The sequence below is a fragment of the Phascolarctos cinereus genome, unplaced genomic scaffold (assembly GCF_003287225.1).
Source record: "Phascolarctos cinereus isolate Bilbo 61053 unplaced genomic scaffold, phaCin_HiC Scaffold_3;HRSCAF=262, whole genome shotgun sequence".
NCBI classification, from domain to species: Eukaryota; Metazoa; Chordata; class Mammalia; order Diprotodontia; family Phascolarctidae; genus Phascolarctos; species Phascolarctos cinereus.
In genome coordinates, this window is record NW_027555736.1 from 219,569,117 (window position 1) to 219,591,795 (window position 22,679).

At 36.6% G+C, this 22,679-nt stretch overlaps 1 protein-coding gene across 5 annotated transcripts in view; it reads left to right on the plus strand.

Moving 5' to 3' along the window:
- GTF2A1 (general transcription factor IIA subunit 1) overlaps window positions 1–22,679 on the plus strand; it is a 138,472-nt gene that overhangs the window by 35,267 nt on the left and 80,526 nt on the right. For 3 of the 5 annotated variants that reach the window (XM_020976321.2, XM_020976320.2, XM_020976322.2), the window contains exons 7-9: window positions 3,137–3,457; window positions 4,071–4,160; window positions 9,108–12,468. In XM_020976321.2, the coding sequence (XP_020831980.1) occupies window positions 3,137–3,457; window positions 4,071–4,160; window positions 9,108–9,215 (519 nt within the window). In that variant the 3' untranslated portion in view covers window positions 9,216–12,468. Of the gene's footprint in view, window positions 1–3,136; window positions 3,458–4,070; window positions 4,161–9,107; window positions 12,469–13,972; window positions 14,061–22,679 lie in introns of those variants that run through there. The other 2 variants (XR_013485430.1, XR_013485431.1) reach the window with 1 other exon arrangement.

Below are 22,679 nucleotides of genomic sequence, written 5' to 3' on the forward strand. Positions count from 1 at the left end.
GAGCTGCTATAAATAGTTTTGTACATGTGGGTCCTTTTCCTGTTTTTACGATGTCTTTGGGATACAGACCTAGTAGTGGTGTTGCTAGGTCAAAGGGTGTGCACAATTTTATAGCCCTTTAGGCATAGTTCCAAATTGCTCTGCACAATGGTTGGATCTGTTCACAACTCCACCGATTAATAAGTGCCATCTTCTTCATGAAGTGTTTCCTGATCTCCCTCAACTGCTAGTGCCTTTCTCCCAAAGTACATTGTATTTAATTGCTTACTATAAGTGTTTATTTGCTTCAAATTTATGTTCTGTAGGTACTTTTCATCTTTCCCATTAGAATATAAGCTTATTGCAAGTAAGAGTTTGTTTTATTCATGTACTTTGATCTCCAATACCTGGAAGAGAGTAGAAGCTTACTTATTGTTCAGCTGTTGACCCAAAGTAATCCTTAGGTAATCTTTAAATTTAAGCTCATGCCCTTGTCCCAGGAATTTCCTGTATTTTATGGCCAGATTCCCAGATATTCTGGTGGGAAAATGTGGATCTAGCAGATAATCTTGAGTATTCTTGTACACAATTGCTTTTTCTTCTATATTAGTTATGTGGATGAAGGTATAAAATGGCATGTTTATCAAATTTGCAGGTTCATAAAGCTGGAAAGGATAGTTACAGTATTGACTGTGAATCATATCCAGAAAGCTCTTAACAGAATAGGATGATGTGTCAAATTTAACATAATAGAAAATAATTAAGGATCATTGTAAAGTCTTAAATAGATTTTATACACACACACACACACACACACACACACACACACACACACACACACACACACATAGTTTGTTAAACTATGTAATGTGGAAGGTAGAAAAAGGAAACATGATGTTTAGCTGCATGAATAAATGCAGTGTCCAAACAAGGGAGGTTATTAAAGTCTCACTGCCCTCTACCATAGTCTGTACATATCTGGAATACTGTGTTCATTTTTAAGTACCACATTTTAGGAACCAAAAAGTAATTGGAAATTACAAAATTTCCTCTGTTTCCCTGGCAAGGTAGCTGCTTAGGGTCAGGCCCTCCCTCCATCTGAAGCCCTGAACTAGAACTAGGAATTGAATACAGATTAGGGACTAAGCCACATCCACTGCTGTAGTCTGTTGCTTTGGTCCATTTTGGGGGGTCTTCCTGAATCCTTGTGGCTTGTGCAGTCACTCACCTGGAGATCATTGGCTTTAGGCCTTGGTCCTTAAAGCAACCTAGACTGGAGTTTAAGCTAGTTCAGGCCTGTCTCCTGGGAATTGGCTGAGTTTTCTTATTCAGTCACCTACCACAAAGTCTAGGGTTTTAGATTTTGTCTCCTAGAGTGTCCAGTCCTAAGTTAGCACTGATCTCAGGCCCTGTTTTCTGGACCTGGTGTGTTATTTTATAGGGAGAAGGATCTTGGTTTTGGTAATTCTCTTTAATATGGCACTCTTCTTCATTAGGTGATATCATTTGTGCCCATGTGAATCACCAATACGGGTCTTACTCAGTCATGTTTGACAGTGGAATTTTCTCCATCTTGTTCTAAATACATGTCCATGGTGGATAGTAGACCTCACTCTATTGTTACGGGGGTGGAGCTTGATAAATTTTGGGCAGAAGATAAATATTTAGGAGTTTAACTTAATAGTGGTGTTAGGTCAAAACTGCAAATGGAAGAAAAAAGGGGGGGCGGAAGAAAGCTGAGAATAGTCATAGAAAATATCCGTTTAGAACTAAGAAGAACAACCACTGAAGAAAATTGAGGACAACGTAATAGTTAAAATTGTTAAACTTGAGGTGACAAGACAATAGGAAAGTTGCTTAGGATAAGGGAGATAGCATATTTGTAAAAAGTAAGTGAAGAAGGAATAAGACATTCAAGAGGAAAGAAAATGGGAATGATAGAGGGCACAAGCTCCTAGAGAAGATAGGAAGAGATTAAAAAAGTAAGTGCAAGTGGCCAAGTTTGCTTTTGCAAGGAAGAGGGCAACACGTCTAAAATATAACTCAGTATTTTCCCTCCCAAGCCCACCCTCATTCTAGCTCCTCCTATTTCTGTTGAATGGACCGCCATTCTTTCAGTCACCTAGGAGTCATCCTCAACTCTTTGCTCTTACTAGCCCAGTCTATATCAAATTAATTGTCAAGACGTGTCGGTTCCATATTTTGTCCCCTTCTAGTCATACCACATTCATTTTAGTATAGGCCCTCATCATCCCTACTACTGAAATAGCCTCTTCCCAAATCTCCCTGAATCTAGTTTCTTCCCTTTCAATCCATATTCCACATTCCTGGTAAATAGATATTCCCAAAATTCAGGTCTGACCCTGTCAGTCCCATGTTCAAAAAACCTCAGTGGCTTCTCATTTTTATTTCCACATTTTCCCCAGACTTACCTCTTCAGCTTGTCCATCTTCTCCTCCCTCTTTCTCTTTCTCGTCATCTTCATCTTCAGATGGAATGTCCTCAGCCCCATCGACTTGTAGCACCAAATAAACAATAAAATATAAATCCCCCTTTGGTATTTCTAATATTCAAAGCCCTTGATAATCCTGCTCCAGTCTGTCTTTCCCACAGTAAAACTGGTCTGCTTGCTGTTGCTTGTGTATAACTTTCCATTTCCTCCTTCCATGCCTTGGGTTAGCTGGTGTCCCCTGTGTCTGCAGTGCTCTCCTTTCCTGCCTTGTTCTATTTCTCATAATAATATGTGGCTCCCTTCAAAGCTCATCTGAAGTTACACCTCCTGCAAGTGGCCGTGTACTAGTTGTTAGTGTTTTCTCTGCCAAATCACTGTGTGTTTATGTATCTATTGAATTTATCTGTGAATGTATTGTGTGATACGAAGGAAGGGCAATGAGGGAGTTTCTGATAGATGTTTTTAATCTTTCCTGTAAAGTAGACTCATTAATTCACTGAGATTAAAAAAAAAAAGATGAGGCAAGGGGGCATACGGGAAAATACAGAGGAGGTTTGGTCTTGGGAATGTGAAGGAATGATTTAAAAGATTTCTGCGTAGCTCTGAGGAGCCAGTTGAGGTTAGTATAAGTTTGTTGTGGATCCAGGTATCTTGGATGAAATAAGTACAAATGAGGTTTTAATATTCCATTTCTTTGTGTGTCAGGTTTTGGCTCCTATCCCTGGAGGGATACCACCACCAACAGGTGTCATCATACAACCTCAGCAGATCTTATTTACAGGAAACAAGACACAAGTCATACCTACCACAGTGGCAACTCCCACTGCAGCACAAGCACAGATCACGGCAACTGGTCAGCAGCAACCACAGCAGCAGCCTACCCAGCCACAAGCTCCTTTGGTGCTACAAGTAGATGGGGCTGGGGACACCTCATCTGAAGAAGATGAAGATGAAGAGGAAGATTATGATGATGAAGAAGAAGACGATAAAGAGAAAGATGGAGGAGAAGATGGACAAGTTGAAGAGGTAAGTCTGGGGAAAGTGGAAATGAAAAAACTTGACTGATGATGATTTTATATTTTTCATATAGCCTATGTATAGCTTTCGTTTGGAAGGTCAGTATTTTAAAATGCTGATTACTTAGAGAGCAACTTGTAGAATAACATTAAGTTCTTCATAGAGCTATAGGATTGAGATGGAACTTGCTAAAATGAAAACAGTTAACATATCCTTTTCTTTGAAGTTTAGATTGCTATTCAACAAATTTGCACAGTGACTAAAGTGTATAGTGATAAGATTTATGGCAGTTAAATCATAACATTTATATCTACAGATGTAGTTAAAATACATCAGTTCCAACTCTTGAATTCATAGAATAGCCTAAATATGCAACTTCTGTGATAGAGCAGACAAATGATAGTGCATTGTTTCACTAGATTACTACAAATGAAATGAAAAGAAACCTTAGATAAACAAAATATCTTACATGTGAAGAATTTTCCTAGTCTCCCAAATTGCTGTTTTTGGCAATTAAAATCAGAGGTGTATACTTTCAGAGAGCTTCAGTTTGCTGAGTGTTAGTAGGGTTTAATGCTAGTAGTATTGATTGATGATAAATTAATATAAATATCTTTTATAGGAACCCTTGAATAGTGAGGATGATGTGAGTGATGAAGAAGGACAGGAACTGTTTGATACAGAGAATGTTGTTGTGTGCCAATATGATAAGGTAATGAATTTAACAAATTATAGGGATTGTTTGTATTGAAATTTCTTATCTTGCCTTTTTCCTACTGCTAATGCTCACCTATTTGATTTTTAAGAGAATAAAAGTAAAAAGACCTATTAAATTGGTATTGCAGTAGTATAAGCAGGTGGTAATGAGGGGTCTGTATGAGGTGAGGTGGCAGTTGTAATAAAACAGGGAAGAAGTTTAGGGAAACTTAGTACAAGTGGAATTTAAAGACCTAGTTAACTAGATAGAAGAGGAAAGTGAGAGAAGGAAATGCTTAAAGATGACTGTCAGGTAATGGGCAGTTAAGAGTGGTTGCTATGGACCAAAAAATAGGAGTATATTGAAGAAAAAAGAAGATTAGTTAGATTTTGTTGTTAATTTTTTCAGGTCCTACTAGACCTTCCAGGTGGAAATATGTTGGACATAGTTAAAAATACACATCTGGATAATCTGAGAGTTAATTTGCATACAAATGAAACCTTGAGAGTAGAGGAAATTTCCATAGTGGAGTGTGTGTGTAAAGGAATAAGAAATTGTTGGGGAGTACATTAAGGGGTCAAGAACAGATTAAAGAGCCAGCATCCAAGATAGAAAAAGCCCTGGAATGGTAGAACAAAGTAATATTCTTTCCCTAAAGCTAATAGAATAAAGAGAATATACAGGAAAGAGTTAGCCAACTGAGTCAAATGCTGTTGAGAGATCAGCAAGTGTGAAGACTCAGAAGCCATTGGATATGACTTTTGAGATATTTAGTAACCTTTGCAAGTATGGTTTCAGAGTGATGAGGGCAGAAGCACAGTTTTAAAGATTTGAGAGTAATTTGGGGAGTGAGGAACTAGAGACGTCATTTATTTGGTGCTCATTTCAGGTGCTAGGCACTGGGAGACAGTGATGGGGAAAAGTTAATGGCACTTGGGTGTAGAGTGGTCAAAGGAAAGCTGTTTTAAGATTAGGGATAGCTTGGCTGTGATTGTAGGCAGCTGAGAAAAAATTAGTAGGGAAAGAGAAATGCAAAGATACATGAAAAAGACAACAGCAGGAATAAAGTCCTGGAGGATGTTGAAAGGAATGGGATCCAGGGGAGCAGATGGGTGAAAATTAGCCTGCTTGAGGGGTATGACCAGCAAGGAAGTCATGTGGCCTATGGGCAGGCAGTTTACCTTGCCAGTCTTTGCCTGTCCATAAAGTGGAAATAATAATACCGTACCTTCCTCACAGGGCTGTAACGAGGCTCATGTGAAATACTGTATATAAAGTACTTGACAGACTTTAAAGTGACATAGATGACAGCTCTATGACCAGTAGAAAGGAGGAGATGATGGGTGAGGGAATTGAGGTGTGAGGACTATAGTAGAGGATTTGAAGGAGTGCACAAACTATCCTGGTCTTAGTTTTTCTCGGTTCAAAGCACATATATTGTGCATTTCAGAAACAAAAAACAAAACTTGAAGTTGGCTGCAGAATTGCAAATGTATTGTCAGCTTGTGGTGTAATAAAATATTGGATTTGAACTTAGAAGACATAGGTTTGAATTCTACTACTACCCATGACTTATACTTTCTGAGTCTCTTGGCTTTCCTCACACCTGAAATAAAGGGGTTGGATCATTTCTGGTTCTAAATCTTTTTGACAGTCATACTATTATCTATTTCAGAAATGTTACATGTATTTCTTATCACTATTTGGGAAAGAGAAATAGGGGATAAATTATTTTAAATTATATTTTAAATTTTCATAGATATATGAGCAGTTTTAAAATGTATTTGCTTGTTGTTATGCTTACTAGTGTTAATATAATGCTAACTTTCTATAGGATTTTAAAAAAGACTTTTTTGACTTCATTTGTAATTGATGTCCAACATTTGGTTTGTATTAGGATATTAGTTATAGAATATAGTCTGCTCTATTATGGTCCTGTCCCTTTCTTTTCTTACCTGGTGTGTTAGAAAAGTCGGTAAACCCATACAACTGAAGAAGCATAGAAATCTTCTAGAGTAAACTTCTCACTTTACAAATGAAGAAACAGGCCTAGGCTAGAAAGGTTGTGACTTACCCTAGTCGTGTAGGTAGGTAATGATAGCTAGGACTAGAATCCATGTTTCCTGACTCTAATTCCAGTATATTTTTCAGCTGTTCAATGAATTACACTACTGAGGTCAAATGTCTTTAATGTTTAGGTGTGTGGCAATCATTTCAGTATGTTTTGCTCTGCTTTAAGTTAATTAGGATACTTTCCTAAGTGTCAGTTACTGCAAACGTACGTGTGTGTGCGCCTCCCCTCTCTTTGGCCATTTCACTGATTTTTCCACCAGAGGGCACCCAGAAGTAAATGAAAGACTCATAGACTAAAATGCTTGGTATCATTTATATTCGATCAATGAATTAGACTGCTGAGGTCAGAAGTTTCTCATGTTTAGGTATATGACAATAATCTCAGTATATTTTGCTCTGCTTTAAGTTAATTAGGATACTTTCACAAATGTCTATTACTATACCTGCAATTGTGTGTGTATTTAATACATACATGCATATATACTCACAGCTAGACTAGAAATTGACTCAAGAAGACATAATAATAGAGAATATCTATTTGAAGAATTGTCGTGTAGAAGAGAAATTAGATGCTCTGAAGTTCAAGGGCAGAATTCTAGGCCCAGTGAGTAGAAATGTCTAGGAGTTCAATTTCTTATAAGAACATTGATGTTTCAAAAAGGGAAAAGGAGCAACCCTCCGTTGACTTTTTTTCACAACAATGCCATGTTGGAAGGGGATATTTTACAATGCTAATATAATTCTGGCTTGGAGTCAGGGCAGAAGGGTTTTTAGGCTTGAAAGGGTAAATGAGTAAAATGAGTCAGTCAGTTAGGGAGGTTGTTTGGAGTCGTCAAAATAAAGTTGTTTTAAGTAGTGTGGTAGCAGTCGTGGTAATGGAACAAATAAAGGACATATTGAAAGAAAAATGGACAGAACTTAGTGACTTTTTTGGTGACATTTTTGAGGTGCAGAAGAAAGGTAAGTGATTTAGTAGAAAATCATAGGATTTAGAATTGGGAGGGAGCTTTAAAGATCATTTAGTTCAATTCCTGCATTTACAGTTGAGAAGATGTTAGATGACAATGAGTGAAAATAGAACCAAATTTCAGCACCAGGTCATTTGGCTCAAATCTAGTCCTTTTTTCCTGTGATGCCTTCTGTGATGAAGCAGGAATTCGGTGGTCTGTGAACTGTAACTATTTCAACATAATTGGTTTTCTTTGTAATATTCTATATTTTTTGTGTGCATTTAAGGAGAGTCCTTCATCAAACTTCACGAAACTGGCAAAAAAAAACACATGCAAAAAAGTTAAAAACACTTGCTTTATAAGAAGGGCACTAAACTAAAAAGTCTGTGGATCTGGCTATGCTATTTAATAGATTTGTGCCTGAGGGCTTATTTTACCTCTTTGAGCCTCTGTTTCCAATTTCTTTAAATGAGGATTATAGTGCCTCACAGGGTTGTTATGAAGAAATTGTGTTATAAACTTGAATTAGAAGTGACTTGTTTTTATTTATTATGACTCCTAGGTTAGGCATAGTGACAAGGAACTGAAGTAGCATAAATACGTGAGATCTGTTTAATTTTTTAAATTTCTACTTCCTATTCCATCAACATTTTTATAAAAAGTAGTTTGAATTAATTGGTTTTAGATTTGCTTCTTTTATTTTCCTCCTCTGCTGAAGTAGTCATAGAAGATAAAGAAAAGTGCCCTCTTTTATTCTTTAACCCTAATTCTTGAGTTAATTTGAAGATAGCTATAATTTGCAGGAATTTAATAAAATACATTTAAATGAGGCAGTTGAAGAGCACCTAAAGATAGAAGCCTTATTCTACATTTAGGTGAGAAACAGATTATCATACACCCCTATTTTTGTGTGCAAGGTCATTTGTGAGAAAGCATTTGCCAGGCTGTGATAATACAGTTGGTAGAAAGCTTAAGATTGACCAATAAATTAAAAGCCTTATGAGCTATAAAATGAAGATCATTTTAGCATAATTGACTTTTAAAAAACTTATTGTTGCTTTTTGTTTTTATACCACACTACTTTTAAACTACTGCCCCTAGTGGCTTATGCTTAGTAGATTTGTGCCTGGGGGCTAATCACTTGACCTCTCTGAGCTTCTGTTTACATTTTTTTAAATAAGGATTATAGTGCCTCATAGGATTGTTGTAAAGAAAGCATGTTGTAAACTTTAAAGTAATGAAATGTTACTTGTATTTATTGTGGCTCCTAGGTTATGTATGGTGAGAAACAGATTCAACATAGATGGTAAAGATCTATTTGGTTTAATTTTTAAAATTTACACTCCATTAAAATTCTTATAGTAGTCAGAATGGTTTGATTTTAGATTTGCTTCTTTTATTTTCTGTTCTTATCATCTGGTAAAAATAATTATAGTCAGAACCCTTTCACCCTCATTTTGAACCCTTTCTTATTTTAAAAAATAAAGGCATTAAGCAAAAACCAACTAGACACAGTGGCCATGTTTGACAGCATATACTTAATTCCATATGTATAGCTCATCCTCTTCTCTACACTCCCTGCCCTCCCCCCCAAAAAAAAACACACACACTGAAAAGACAGGAGAGGTATTTATTACCAGTTCTGTGGGGATCTAGGTTATTCATTACATTAATCATGATTTACTTTTTTGGTGGGGCAATTGGGATTAAGTATCTTGCCCAGGTCACACAGCTAGCAAGTGGCAAGTGTCTGAGGCCAGATTTGGACTCAGGTCCTCCTGACTCCAAGGCTGGAGGTCTATCTACTGTGCAACCTAGCTGTCCCTCTATGATTTACTTTTTAAATGGAATACAGTGTCTTATTTCTCAATTAAAAAAATTCTTTCATCATTTCTTTGTACCTTTATTTTTGTCTTACCCTTTTTGTTTGTTTGTTTAGATCCACAGAAGTAAAAACAAGTGGAAGTTTCACCTCAAAGATGGCATTATGAATCTTAATGGAAGAGATTATGTATTTTCCAAAGCCATTGGAGATGCTGAATGGTGAAGAATTTCCTTTTTAAAAAAAAAAAATTTAAAAAAAAATAAGAAAAAGATTCTTAAAGCTGGACTGGTTGAAAACTTAGGACATATACTTCAACCAAAATTTACTTCTGCATGTCAGAAAAGTATGGTAGAAGCAAAGCTACTGGAACAAAGATTGACCATGACAACGTAGACACTACTTCAGACTGGCAAGCCATGGAACTGTAGCACCTGGCGTTGTTGGGAGCTGAATTTTTGTTAGGAACATCATAATTATCACTTCAACATACAGGTACCTACAGCCAAATTAGCATGTAAGGCTTTGTTGCCATCTTTCTCCCTCTAACTTGTTAAATCAGAAAATGTTTCTCGGAACAAATTGAAGGAACTCTTCCCTTTTGATAGAATGATCTGGAACTTTGTGTGTGTGTGTGGTCATTATATTGATTAAATTTGTGTGGGGGCTTTTTACAAAAGGGAAAGAATTATGGTGTTGAATTAAAATTCTCTTGTATAAGGAAGAGATTTAAAATTCTATTTGATAGGTCTTAAGTAATTTTACTTGCCATTCTCCCTCAATGATATTCCTTCTATATCCCTACCCATTCCTTTTCTCAGCATCTGATTAATAGAGAAAAGAATTTAATCAGTGATAATATTCATAGGATCATACACTTAGAGCTAGAAGGAATGTTAGAGGTCAGAACCTTATTTTATAGATGCTGGAATTTGAAACCAGGTCCTTGGCTGGATTTGGACTCACTCTTGCTGTTATACCACATTGCTTCCCAATTAGGTTACTTTTTGGAGACCACATCTTTATTTGACCTAAAATTTCATATGGGTACATCCTCTTAAAATTAAGTTTTTAAAATCTGTTCAGTATAATTCAAAAACATTTCACAGGAATTGAGAGGAAACAGTAGTGGTAAGTTTAATTTCCTTAGGGAGGGCCTATCTCCCTTTCCTCATCCTTTTTCCCCTTTTAAAGCCAAATTGGCACCTCAGGAATAGTTTTACTTCAAAGGGTACCATCTGATTGAAGTTGTATATACATGTGCAAATACATTGATTTATTCCTATAATTAGGCTGAAATTTGTCTTGGTGAACTTAATCTCCAAGCTTTTAGATATCCAGTGCATTTATTATAGTTGAGGATGAGGACACTGATTTTATTAAACAGCTTAGTTACTATAAAAAAGATTCTTGTGGTTATTGGGAAAGAATAGCAAAATTTGATAAAAATCTGATTGTCAAAGTTGAGGTAACAAATAAGTTTTTTTGACAAGTGACTTTTAGGTAAAACCTTTTTTTGCTTAAGTGTGAATGTCCTTCTTGTTTACATGATGGCCCTACTTTTAAAACCAGGTGACGGGCAATGTTAACAACCACTCCCGTTTGTTCAGCAGGAAGGAAGGCAGTGGGGTTTGGGGTTAGATTAGCAGTCACAATTCAGTGTCCCACCAGAGACTCAAGAACAATGTAGCTGAAGTGCTGTAATGTTTACTATGTCAGCTATTTAGGAGAGGATCAGTTGATATCATTACCAAACTGAAAGGACATTGTCTTGGTCTCTGTTCCTTTTGGATAATTAAAATTTTGTCATGGTTTTGGTTAACAAATTTCAAGTGTATTTAATCTCTTGTATATTTATTAACTGCTTTTCTTTTTCCTCTCCCATCTTAGCCTTCCTTTTACTTGCCTCTCAGTATATTTGCAGCAGTAGCTTACATGAAAACCTTAAAATTCATTGCAAGGAAGAAAACTGTGATGAGCCATTATATGGGTTTTTTACACCACTTAGATCTCTAAAATTGTCTACTCACCAGAGAGCCTAATCAAATTACTGCCCCTCTTGTCCTTGCTTATATGTTGTAAACCTCTATAATTATAAAGTTGTTTTCCAGTCACAATAATAATTAAGTGCTGTTTTGATGTAAAGATTTTAAGTATGATTTTTATTTTGATCTTTCTTAATTTTAGGATATAATCTAAGTCTTTTTTTATAAAAAAAGTTTGTTTTTAATTACCACTATGCTAAAAGCACATGTGATTTTTTTTTGGAGGTCATTTATATGCTGGGGTGGGTAGGGGAACCAGACTAGTTGTTACCCTAACTTTTTTTTAAACGTCAGGTAGTAAAGCTGCCAAATAGGTTTGTTTACCCAAAAAAGAAATCAGTCATCTATCTGGAAAAGTTTAGCAATGCTGCACACAATTGAACAAATGAAACCTTTTAGCTACTTAGCAGTTTTTTGGGGGGGGGTTCCTTTTTTTTTTTAACTACTGGAACCCACATTACAATATACTTATTCTCTTTTATGTCTTGGGTCCTCTGTGGTAGACAGATATCTTTTTTGTTCATATTAACAGCATTATAAACTGGCCTGTCACTATACTGTATTTTGTGATATGAATAACTACTGCTTTCAGAGTAATTTTTGGATTATTTTGAAGCAGGTTAATAACCATTTGTATTTGCACCTGTGTCTTACATATTAATTATGACATGCTTGGCAAATGAGGGATTTTGTTTTAATTACCTGTGAAGTTTTTTGAAAGCCAGTCAAACAAAATGACTTACCAAATTGTGCTCTTACATATTGCTACTTCAAGTGTTCCTTTTAAATCAGACTTTTCAATTTTATTTTGTAGCAATTTGCTGTAAGAATGTAGCTTGCTTACCTTTTATCGTACTTGAATTTTAATCATGGTTTTAAACATTGTAATTGAACAGACCATTTCATTAGGTTCCATAGAAATTGTCATTCCTTTGAAGAGGACAAGGAGTTCCCACTTTGAGTTTTAAAATTAATATAACTTGTTTATTTGAAGTAGAAGAAATAGTTCAGTATTAATATTACAGAGACAAGAGGTTTCAAAAGCGTTAAGTTTAGATTTGCACAGATGGTAACAGCACCTTTTAACTTGAAAAAATGGGGAAATATCTTTTAACATTAATCATCAGCTCTAATGGACATTTGCATAGCAACTGGATAAAGTATAAAAATTTGTGCCTTTCAGTATACAGATTCTTGGTTGGTGGTCATTTGAATAAGCCAGGCCACTTGAATTCCTGAGAGCACGTTTAATTTTTGCGGAGTTCCAAATGTATCTTTAAAAACTCTTAATGTGCAATTAATTTCTAAAATCAAATAAGTAAAATGTCTGCTATTGAGGGGAATAGACATATAAGGAACTTTATATTGGACTGTTATATTTTTAATGTTCAATTTTTGTTATTGCTAAGTAATTAAATTTCATCCTAATGTTACATCCATGTTGTCCCTTGCATTGAAATCGTAGGCCACATTGACATAGTCTTCTAAGCAATACATCATGATTTCAAAAGTACATGGTGATTTTACAGTGTGTTTTTTGAGGAGCATATTTCTAATATTCATTGTTCTTAGAAAACAGTATGAAAACATGATGTGTACATGTTTTCCTTTGCTAGAGTGTAAAATGAAAAATCAAGGTTTGGCCTTTTCTTTTTTCCTTTTTTTTTTTTTTTGGCCTTTTTTGGGAGTTGGAGGGGATGTAGATTCCACTCTGTTGAAAGTATTTCATGAATACCCAATAGCAATAATGTCACCATAAACCACTTCCATAGGGGAAATACTCATAATCCCAATACAGGAAAACAGACAAATAGGTTCCCATAGGAGTTCCCTTTTTAAAAATTAGCAATTTCTTCCACTTGAAATAAATTCCTTTATTTGCAGATTTCACACTGAATTTTTTTCGTTGTTGTTTAAAAGTTGTTGTGCAATGTTAATTGACCCTTTTTATTGGCATTTTAATTTTTTTGGCAGAAGCCCCTCATCACCTGCACCAATTTCAAATTAACCTGTTTCAGATTTCCAAATTCATTGGTTAAGTATAGGATTCACACACACAGAATTTTTGATTCTTATCTCACTATTATGCTAGGGAAGTGATATTTAAATTTATGTTCATTTTTATATAAGGTTGTTTTCATTTACTTTCAGTCAATTACTGTGGGTTTTAAAAAATTATTTTGGCTTATGCCTATTATGAAGAACAAAAGGAACTTTTTATGGGAGGAACTATTTTGGGTTATTTACACCTATAGTCCAGTGTGTATCAAGGTACCCATGGACTACAATATTTTTTTGGTGGGGGGAGGGGCTAATACCCTTTTTTTTGCTGTTCTAAGCTACAATTGTCAACTGCTGTTGTACATACTATTATGTGTACGGGGGTAAATATATTTATTATGTTTGTAAAAGTCATTCTGTACAATTACAGATCAAGGTTGCTCTTCTGTGATATACAGGATATTATGTTTCAAAGGCCATGCTTGGAATACAATTAGAGAACTTAGTATTTTGATGTACTAAGACCTATTTTAAGTTTAATATTTTGCCTTTGCAAAAACTTTAATTAAAGATGTTATTTAAAAAAACTAGTTTTTTTTATTTTGCTTGTTGAATAATAAATTTTATTTTGACACAAAGGCTACTACATGAAGTTATGTCCTTTGGTAAATTGGGCAGATACTTCAAGTGATGGTAAACGCAGTGAACCAATTCATGATGGGAAAATATAAAACCCAATGTAATTAGTGAGAGAGAACACCAACCTGAATAAGTAAGAAGTCTGTATTTACAAATACTGAATAATTTTTAAGTGTCTTCAAGTACATATTGAGCTTTAAAAATGGAACCATATTTAATGAATATGGCATAGAATCAAGATCTAGAACTGAAAGAGGGACCTAGGAAGGGATCTAGTGCATTCCTCTTTTTTTATAGATGGATAAATTGAGGTCCGAAGAGGGAAAATGACCTTACCCAATGTTTCACAGACACAGACATTGGCAGAACTGGGAATTGAAACAAGGTAGGGATTTAAAAAAAATGTTATTGATATCTTTTTATCCCTATATTTCCTGCTATGTCCTTTCCTTACTCCCTTCTGATAAGCCATTCCTTAAATAAGGAAGGAAAAAAAAGTTCTTCAGACCCAGCCAGTCTATCACATAAGTCTGGGGTTATGATACATAGTATTCTGCCACAGTGTACCCCAACTTCTGCAAAGGAGCGTGGGGGTTAGGGGAGTGAAGGGCTTCTGGGAGAGAAGTGTGAGAGCATCTTCTCATATCTCTGTTTATTATTTTGCAGTGTTCAATTTCAATTTTGTTCTTTTCGTTTACGTTGCTGTCTTGCCCCTTCCTCACTCCAGATATTGTATTGAAATGCCTTGTACCATTTTAAAGCACCTTTTTTTTTTTTTTGGCTATCTAATGGGGTTAAGTGACTTGCTCAGGGTCACACAGCTAGTAAGTGTTATGTGTCTGAGGCCAGATTTGAACTCCAGTCCTTCTGACTCCAGGGCCGGTGCTGTATCCATTGTGCCACCTAGCTGCCTCCTTGAAGTACTTGAGCTTGAGCATCTGTATTTAAGAGAAAATTTGTTTTCTTAAAACTTATTTACTCTTCTAAATTTGTTTATCCAATCTTTTATAAGTAACAACATCAATTCCAACTTGGTCTAAGTACAGTTCTACTGTATGACATTACATTTATGTTAAATGACAAGATTTTTTTTTTTGGTCATTTTATGAGTATGTTAAATACAGATCAAAAACTGGGGTTTTTACCATGAAAGTTTTTGTTACTTGGACCAGTATTACTACTTTCTCCTATCTTGGTACTCAGCAAAGTTTTGTCTTCCTTTAACATCCTCAGATATTGGTCCAGAAATCTGGATAATTCATTTCTCCAAATAGAGTTATAATCACATAATACTTAAACACTTCTGCTTTCCCTACCCTGCAAAAAATAACTGTCTTGCACAAAAAATGGTTTAAAAAGCTAATGAAATCACTTATATTAACCTGTTCGTGGGTTAGCCATGCTCTTGCTTTTATAATAAAAATCATTGGGCATGGTAAATTAGTCTCAAAAGTAATCTAGTAAGATTGAGGAGCAAGAAAAGCTTTTTGCAGAAAGTGGGTCTTTATCTGAGACTTCAAGGAATGTGGAAGGTGGAGATGAGGGGAGAGTTCCAGGCACTCAGGAGAGTCATTGAAAATTCCCGGGGTTAGGAGTGTCTTGTTTAAGGAACAGCAAGAAGGTAAGCGTCACTAGATCACAAATACATGAAAGAGTAAAGTGTAAGAAGACTGGAAAGGAAGAGTCAGGTAATAAAGGGCTTTAAAAACTGAACCTGATTTTATATTTGATCCTGGAGGTAATAGCAAATCGCTGTAATTTATTGAAGGTGGGGGGGAAGAATTATCAGATGGATGACTTTGGAAAGATCAATATAATAATTCAGTGAAAGATGAACTGGATTGAGGAGACAGGGAGACCAACTAGCAGACTATTGTAGTAGTTAAGACTTGAAGACATGGGGGCCTCCTCTAGGGTGGTGGCAGTGTCGGAGGAGGGAATGAGATGTATATGAGATGTTCTGAAGATTGAAACTGCAGGACTTGGGAAGTGATTGCATATGGGGAAGGGGTGAGAGGGAAGAGTTGAGGATGATGCCTAAGTTGCAAGTCTGAGTAATGAAAGCTGGGGGTATCTTTGAAACTAATAGGGAAGTTAGGAAGAGGGGGGAGTTGTTTGGAGGGGAAGAGAGATTGGGTGTTGGACACAATGAGTTTAAGATGTCTTATGAGATACTCAGTTTAAGTTGGAGATGCAAAACTGAAGGTAAGAAGAGAAGTTAGGGCTGTACAAATTTATCTGGGAATCATCTTCATAGAGATGATAGTTGAAGCCTCAGAAGCTGATGAGCTCGCTATGTGAAATAGTTGTAAGAGGGAGAAACAGTGCCCCAGGCCAAAACCTTGGGGAACACCTATGGTTAATGGATATAACCTGGGAAAAAATTGAGCAAAGGCTACTGAGGAATAGTCAGAAGTAGGAACAGGAGAGAGCAATGTCATGAAAACCTAGAGAGAAGAGAGTAATTGACAGTATCAAAGGCTGCAGAGAGGTGAAGGAGGCTGAGAATTGAGAAAATTTTTGGTCCTTAGATTTGAAAATTAAGAAATCACTAGTAACTTTAGAGAGAGTAGTATTAGTTTAGCAGTGAGGTCAGGAGCCAGACAGCAGAGTTAAGAGAATGAGAAAAAAGTGGAGGCACTGATTTTAGGATTTATTTAGGGTAACCTCAAGGGTTATCATGGAAGAGAGAAGAGATACAGTACCATTTCTAGTTGGAATAGATGGGTCAAGTGAGGATAAGGGAGACATGGACATGTTTCATAAGCAGTAGGGAAGTATGCAGCAGACAAGAAATTGAGGTGAGAGAATGAGGTTAATGGAGGGTGCAGTCTGCTGGACTAGATGGGATAGGATGGCCTTTATGCAGGTAGAGGCTTTTTGCTTTTATACTGAGAAGGGTCACATTTTCATGTGAGATGGGGTGAAGACAGAGGTAGTAGAAGGCAACTGAGTGATGTGAGATAAGTAAAATAACAAGCAAATGGTCTTGGGGTTTTTTTTTCAGTAAATACGGGGCAAGTTTCTCAGGTGTGAAGGTAAGGAGAGAGAACCATGGAGGTTTAAGGAAAGATGAAAAGTTTTGGAAATACTGCTATGATGAGTGGGATAGTGAATTCAGTAAATAGAGAGGTGCCACATTGAGGGTTCATTTGAGATTATGTAATATAAATTTGGTGGACCTGATCAGCACCAGCAAGTTTATTATTTTTTCCAATTTTCAGCAATATGTGAGTAGGAACAAATGTAGCAGATTGTGGGAGCAATCTAAGGTTGAGGCTTGGCAGGGCAATATAAGTGATAGGATATAGGGGCAAGGGATTCTAGAGAAGGATACAGTACAGAGTTGAACTGATTGACCGAAAGGTCTAAATGGGGAAGTATAGATTTGATGGCCTGGGAAAGAACTGATGGGTATAAAACTTGGAGGTCACCATGAGGACAAGGAACAGAGTTAGGATGTACAGAGCAGAGGAAGAGTGGAATGAAAAGTTATGATTAGAAGAAGGAATTTAAATGCCTCCTGTATAATCTTGTACAGTGTTAGGTGCTAGGGATTCCAAAACAAAAATTAAAGTTCCTGCCCTTGAGTAATTTGTATTCTTTGGGGCAGATAACATCAAGTACATTGAGTACTTTGAAGCGGGTAGATCCTGAAAGGTTTTGCGTAGAATACTAAGTTGAGCCTTAAAGAAGGCAAGAGATTCTCAGAGGAAGAGGTAAAGAAGGAGTGTGTTTTTAGACATAAAGAACTAAAGGCATTAAAGTGGAAGATGGAATCTCTAGGGAAGAGCTAGTTTGGCTGGAATATAGCTTGTGACTGTGGAATAATATAAAATTAGACTGGAAAGCTAGGTAAAGCCAGATTATAGAAAGTTCTGATTGCTAGCAGGGAACCTTTGAAGACAAAACGTTGGGACACCCATATAATAGCAAGAGATAAATGATGATATAGCAATGGAGACTGAGGAACCACATCTCTTGAGAAAACTGAGAATAGTGACACAAGATAAAAGGAAGATAGAGTATCCAAAAGAAGAGAAAATACTTGACAGTCAAAAGCTACAAACGGGTAAAGCAAAATGATTAAAATGTCATTGGGTTGAACAGTTAAGTGGTAATGATACCTTTGATTCATACTGACTGCCTAGGTCCTTACTGCCTGAAAGCCAGGTATGTTGCATTTCATTCTTCTGGGATTCTCTGGGGGCTTTTCTTAAGGGGGCTTTAGGAGTCTAGGCTCTCTACCATTGGCTCCAGCCCCTATCTGTGTTGCTTCCTCAATTGTAGGGATGGGTACCCTGCACTCCAGTTCCTTTTAGCCACTTAACAGTCAGATTAGCTTTTACAAAGAAATATTTATTTCAAAAGTATAATCACAAATATACAAATTTAACTACCCAGTGCATGGGGCTTAATTTTCCCCTCTGGACTACCTCAGTCTCTAAGGAAAGGAAGGGATTTAGACTTATAGTTTTACTCAGTTTCTATAGTAGCAGAGTCCCAAGTTTTCATGTACAAAGCTCTGTTGGGCTTATGTCCCAGGTACCCAGGCTTCTCAGGGCTTCCCTGTTGTGCTGGCTAGCTGGAACTCCTGGAAAGTACATTACCTCCAGTACTTGAAGCTAGGAAGAACAAATGAAACAGTAGAGAAACAGAAACACCTCCGACTCATTTGTTGGAGTCATGAGGTAAAAGGGCTCCCCCTACTACACTCCGATTCAGTACAGTAAACATTTATCAAGTGCCTGCTAAGTTCGAGGCACTGCTTTAAGCTTAGTATATAATTAATAAAAAAGAAACACGTATAGCCCACAATGAGGTTAAAATCTAAAGTGGGGGAGACAGCACACAAAAGGAGGCAGCAAGCATGGGGGACAGGACGCTAGGGGGAGTACTCATTGTGGGGTGATCTTATTTAGTAGTGATCTGAAAGTGTGCTTTGTGTCCTCGATTAGGAAGGCATTGGGAGGAGTTGGATACTCCATCTTCCAGGTCGCCAAACCAAGGGGAAAATTGTCCATGAAGGCTTGAGTGAGTTAGTTATAGTGGTGATGAGATTATCCTGAGAGGGGCATCTTGTTCCATGGAGTTAAGTTGATGGTGCTGTAGGTGAACTGTGTGTGATCTTTTCAGGTAGTTTCAGTTTCAGATATTCTCTGATAGTTTTCCAGAATTGTCTACAGATGTAGAGAGAGATATGGTAAAAGAATTATCTAGAGAATGTTATATACAAAACAACATCCTGTTTCTGATGTCCATCACCTGCAGTATCTTGAGCAAGTCCCTCAGTCTCCTTGGGACTCTGTTTCTTATGTTAAATGAGGACTAGATTGGGGGCTTTTCCATCTTTTTGCAGCTTTACATTTTAAGTCATGGAAAGACCACGTTACTAGAGGATGTTTGATATACCATTCTATATGGTGGACATCAAATAAAACTGAACTGATAAGTCATGAGGAGAGATGGTTAAGATCAAAGATTCATAGTTGTAACAACTTAGAAATTATCTAGTTCTCCCTCCCCGCCTCCCTTTTGCAGATGAGTTCAGGAAGTCACACAGATGATGAGTGGCAGAGCCAGGATTTGAAGGTGGGTCTCCTAATTCCAAATCTAGTGTTCTTTATACTGGTGAAAAAAACTGGATGTGAAATTATTTCAGAAGGTGGTGAGAAATAACTGTTGGGGGGTTTTTCGTGAGCATTACTCAGAGTATGTGGAACTTTAGAAGTCTTCACAGGATCATAGACTGAGAGCTGGTAGGAACTTGAGAGGCCATCTAGCCCGACCTTCTTGGTGTCATGTGGGAGGAAATTGAGGTTAAGTAGTTAAGAGATTGAACCTAAAGTAAGAAAGTGCAGAGGGGGTGATGAGACCTGAACCCTTGAAAGGAAGTCTCTGAAAGCAGCCCCCAAAAGAAATGAACAGAGTCTCTTCTAGAAAGGTACTCAGTGTATAAAGCAGCTAAGCAATAGGGCAGCCACTTTCTCCACCACAAAAGAAATGCCTAAAACAGAAAAGACTCATGAGCTCCCACTGACAAATATTTAAAACATGATAAAACCCTTTTCTCTTATTATACTGTACTGAGAAATAAGGAACACCAGAAAACTTTTGGGGTTTTTAAACAAATATTTTACCCCTTTGACCTGCACCAGCTGTACAACTCACAAGTCCAGATCTACTGCAAGCCAGGATAGGGTTTGGGCTTTCTTAGTCTTCATTTATAATATGCTCTCCTGAAAAGTTGCCATTGAGATCACCTTGTTCTGAACAACCAGCATCCAAAAACTCTCGTGAAACTGAATAAATGAATGTGTGAGTTTGCCACCAAGGCACTCGTTTTGGGATCAGTATTTGATCACCTACGCTCAGAGAAAGAAATACAAAGCAGAAGAGGCATCTAGGGCCCCGAGGCCCAGTTTCAGACATATGCTATAAGCAAGCACATATTCTCACTGTTACAAATGTGTAGTCACCATTGCTGTTAGGGGAGAAAGGGAGAGAGAGAGATTTCCTCCCCTCAATCACAGGAATTCTGAAAGAGGTATCCAGTGATTGGGGAATGGCTGAATAAATTATGCTATGTGAATGTAATGAAATATTATGTCATAATACTAAAGACTTTTGAAATTAACCACTGTGAATAACAATAAACCAAAAAAAGGTAAGAATAATAAAAACAGTAAAACAATCACTACGACAACAAAACCAAAGGCAACAGTAACAGCAAGAAATCCATTTTATGCATAGAGTAAAAGAAAATGGTCATAAAAGATCAGGAAAACAAAGCTGTAGTGGGTACTACTATGATAAAGACAATATACACATCTTTTGGAGTTAAAGGTCAATCTGTTGATGAGAGGAGTTATAGCTCCAGAAGATCATTTACTCTTTTATTTGTTTCAGCTTAGTTGCATTTTCTTTCCTTTTGCTCGTTTGTATACTTAGATAGCTAGACTTATTTTCAAAATTTTTTGAATAATTTTTTTCTAATTACATGTAAAAACAATTTTTAGCATTTTTTTTTTAACATTTTGAGTTCCAGATTTTCTCCCTCCCTTTCCTCCTTCCTGAGATGACAAGCAATTTGATATGAGTTAAACATTTGCAATCGTGCAAAATATTTCCATATTAGCAATGTTGTGAAAGAAAACATAGACTTCCCCCCCTTCCAAAAAAAAAAACCCATGAAAAAAATAAAGTGAAAAATAGTATGTTTCAGTCTGCTTTCATATTCCATGAGTTCTTTCTGTGGAGGTGGATAACATTTTTCATCATGGATCCTTTGGAATTGTCTTGGATCATTGTATTGTTGACATTAGCTAAGCCATTCACAGTTGATCATTGTATGATACTGTTGTTACTGTGTATGATGTTCTGATGCTCACAGGACTTGGAGGTGACTTTGTGAGTTCTTGGATCAGACGTCTTGGTTCCTACTTTGAATGGTCGTGGAGGAGTCCCTTGCAACTATTGCAACACACTTATGAAAAACAGCCGCTAATGAGATAATTGGCCCAGGCCTGAACATTTTTTTCCAGGTATATAAAAGTTGTTCATGCAGTGTAGAACCAAGGAGAAATGGAAAATGCCTAATTAGAAATCCTTCAAGTTGTTTTATATTTTGATGAGGTTTAAAGTAACAGCCTCCCAGCAGATTTTAACAATAGTTATGTTACTGAATTCTGTTTTAAGTTGTTCTGCTAATGCATAATATGATTCTTTATGTTTAGCATTTCACAAATTACCTGTTCCATGTTACACTAATTATACATTTCCCTTTTGGGGAAACCCTACATACAAGCCATGGTTTAAATTATAAGCACATTTTTCTGCAGGGTGCCAAGATAGGAGGTTATTATGTGAAGAGGGTGAATAAAAAAAGGGAGCCTAACACCCCTTTCATTAGAGGGTAGGTTCCCCTAGGACTAACCACAGTTCAACCACATACCTGGGTCTAGAGCAGACGTAGTCTTTAGTGGAGAATGGAGTGGTAGTGAGGCCCAGTAGTAGTTCTTCAATGTTAGAACTGCATGTAACCATAGGTTGTCATCCAGCAGTTCATGCTTTAAATCTTTCTCTGTTCTACTCTGAATATTTGCAATGTTCATTTTGGCTTTTAAAAAAGGGACTTTTTCTGGTAAAGATGGCAGAGTAAAAGATTTGAAGGGAATCACACATTTTCTTTAAAAAAAAATCGCCAAAGAGGGAGAAAAGTGACTTAAGAACCACATAAGAAAATAAAAATAATCTAAAATAAAAAATAAACAAAGTGGCAACAAATTACTGATAATGGGAAAACATTATGAACAAATAAAACTGTGTCATCACCAGAAGTGACCCAGTTGGAAAATGAAAAAATGTAAGAGTCATTCTTTGACAAGGTATATTTTTTTAAACTTAACATTTTTATTGCATTAATTTTCTAATATTTCCTTCTGCCCCCATATTCAGTCATTCCTTATAACAGATTTTAAGAAAGAAGAGCAATTCAGCCAAACAAAGCCATACATGTCTCATATCCAAAAGAGAATGCAATATTCTGTCCTTTATAGTCTCTAAACTCTGCAGCAAAAGGAGGAACTATTTTTTCCAACTTTTCTCTAGGTCAAGCTTGATCGTTATAATTATATAGGGTTTACCTTTATTTTATTGTTCTTTACATTTGCATTATTGTAGTCATTGTGTAGTATATATTGCTTTCTTGGTACTGCTTGCTTCCTTTTGCATCACTTCATGTGTTTTTTCATGCTCCTTTGAATTCATTTTCGTATAAAATCCTGCATTATCCTTTGTTTCTCATCGTGTCTTATGTCATAGTAATATTCTATTACATTTTTGCACCAAAATTTGTTTACTCATTCCCCAAATGGAAGATGTTCGCTTTGCCTCACCCAACTCTTACTGATGGCTCCAAGAAACTGTAGCATGGTGCAGCAGCCACATCCCAGTAAAACCACCTCAGCAGGTGGGCTAAACCAAGTTGAAGGTAATCAACAGG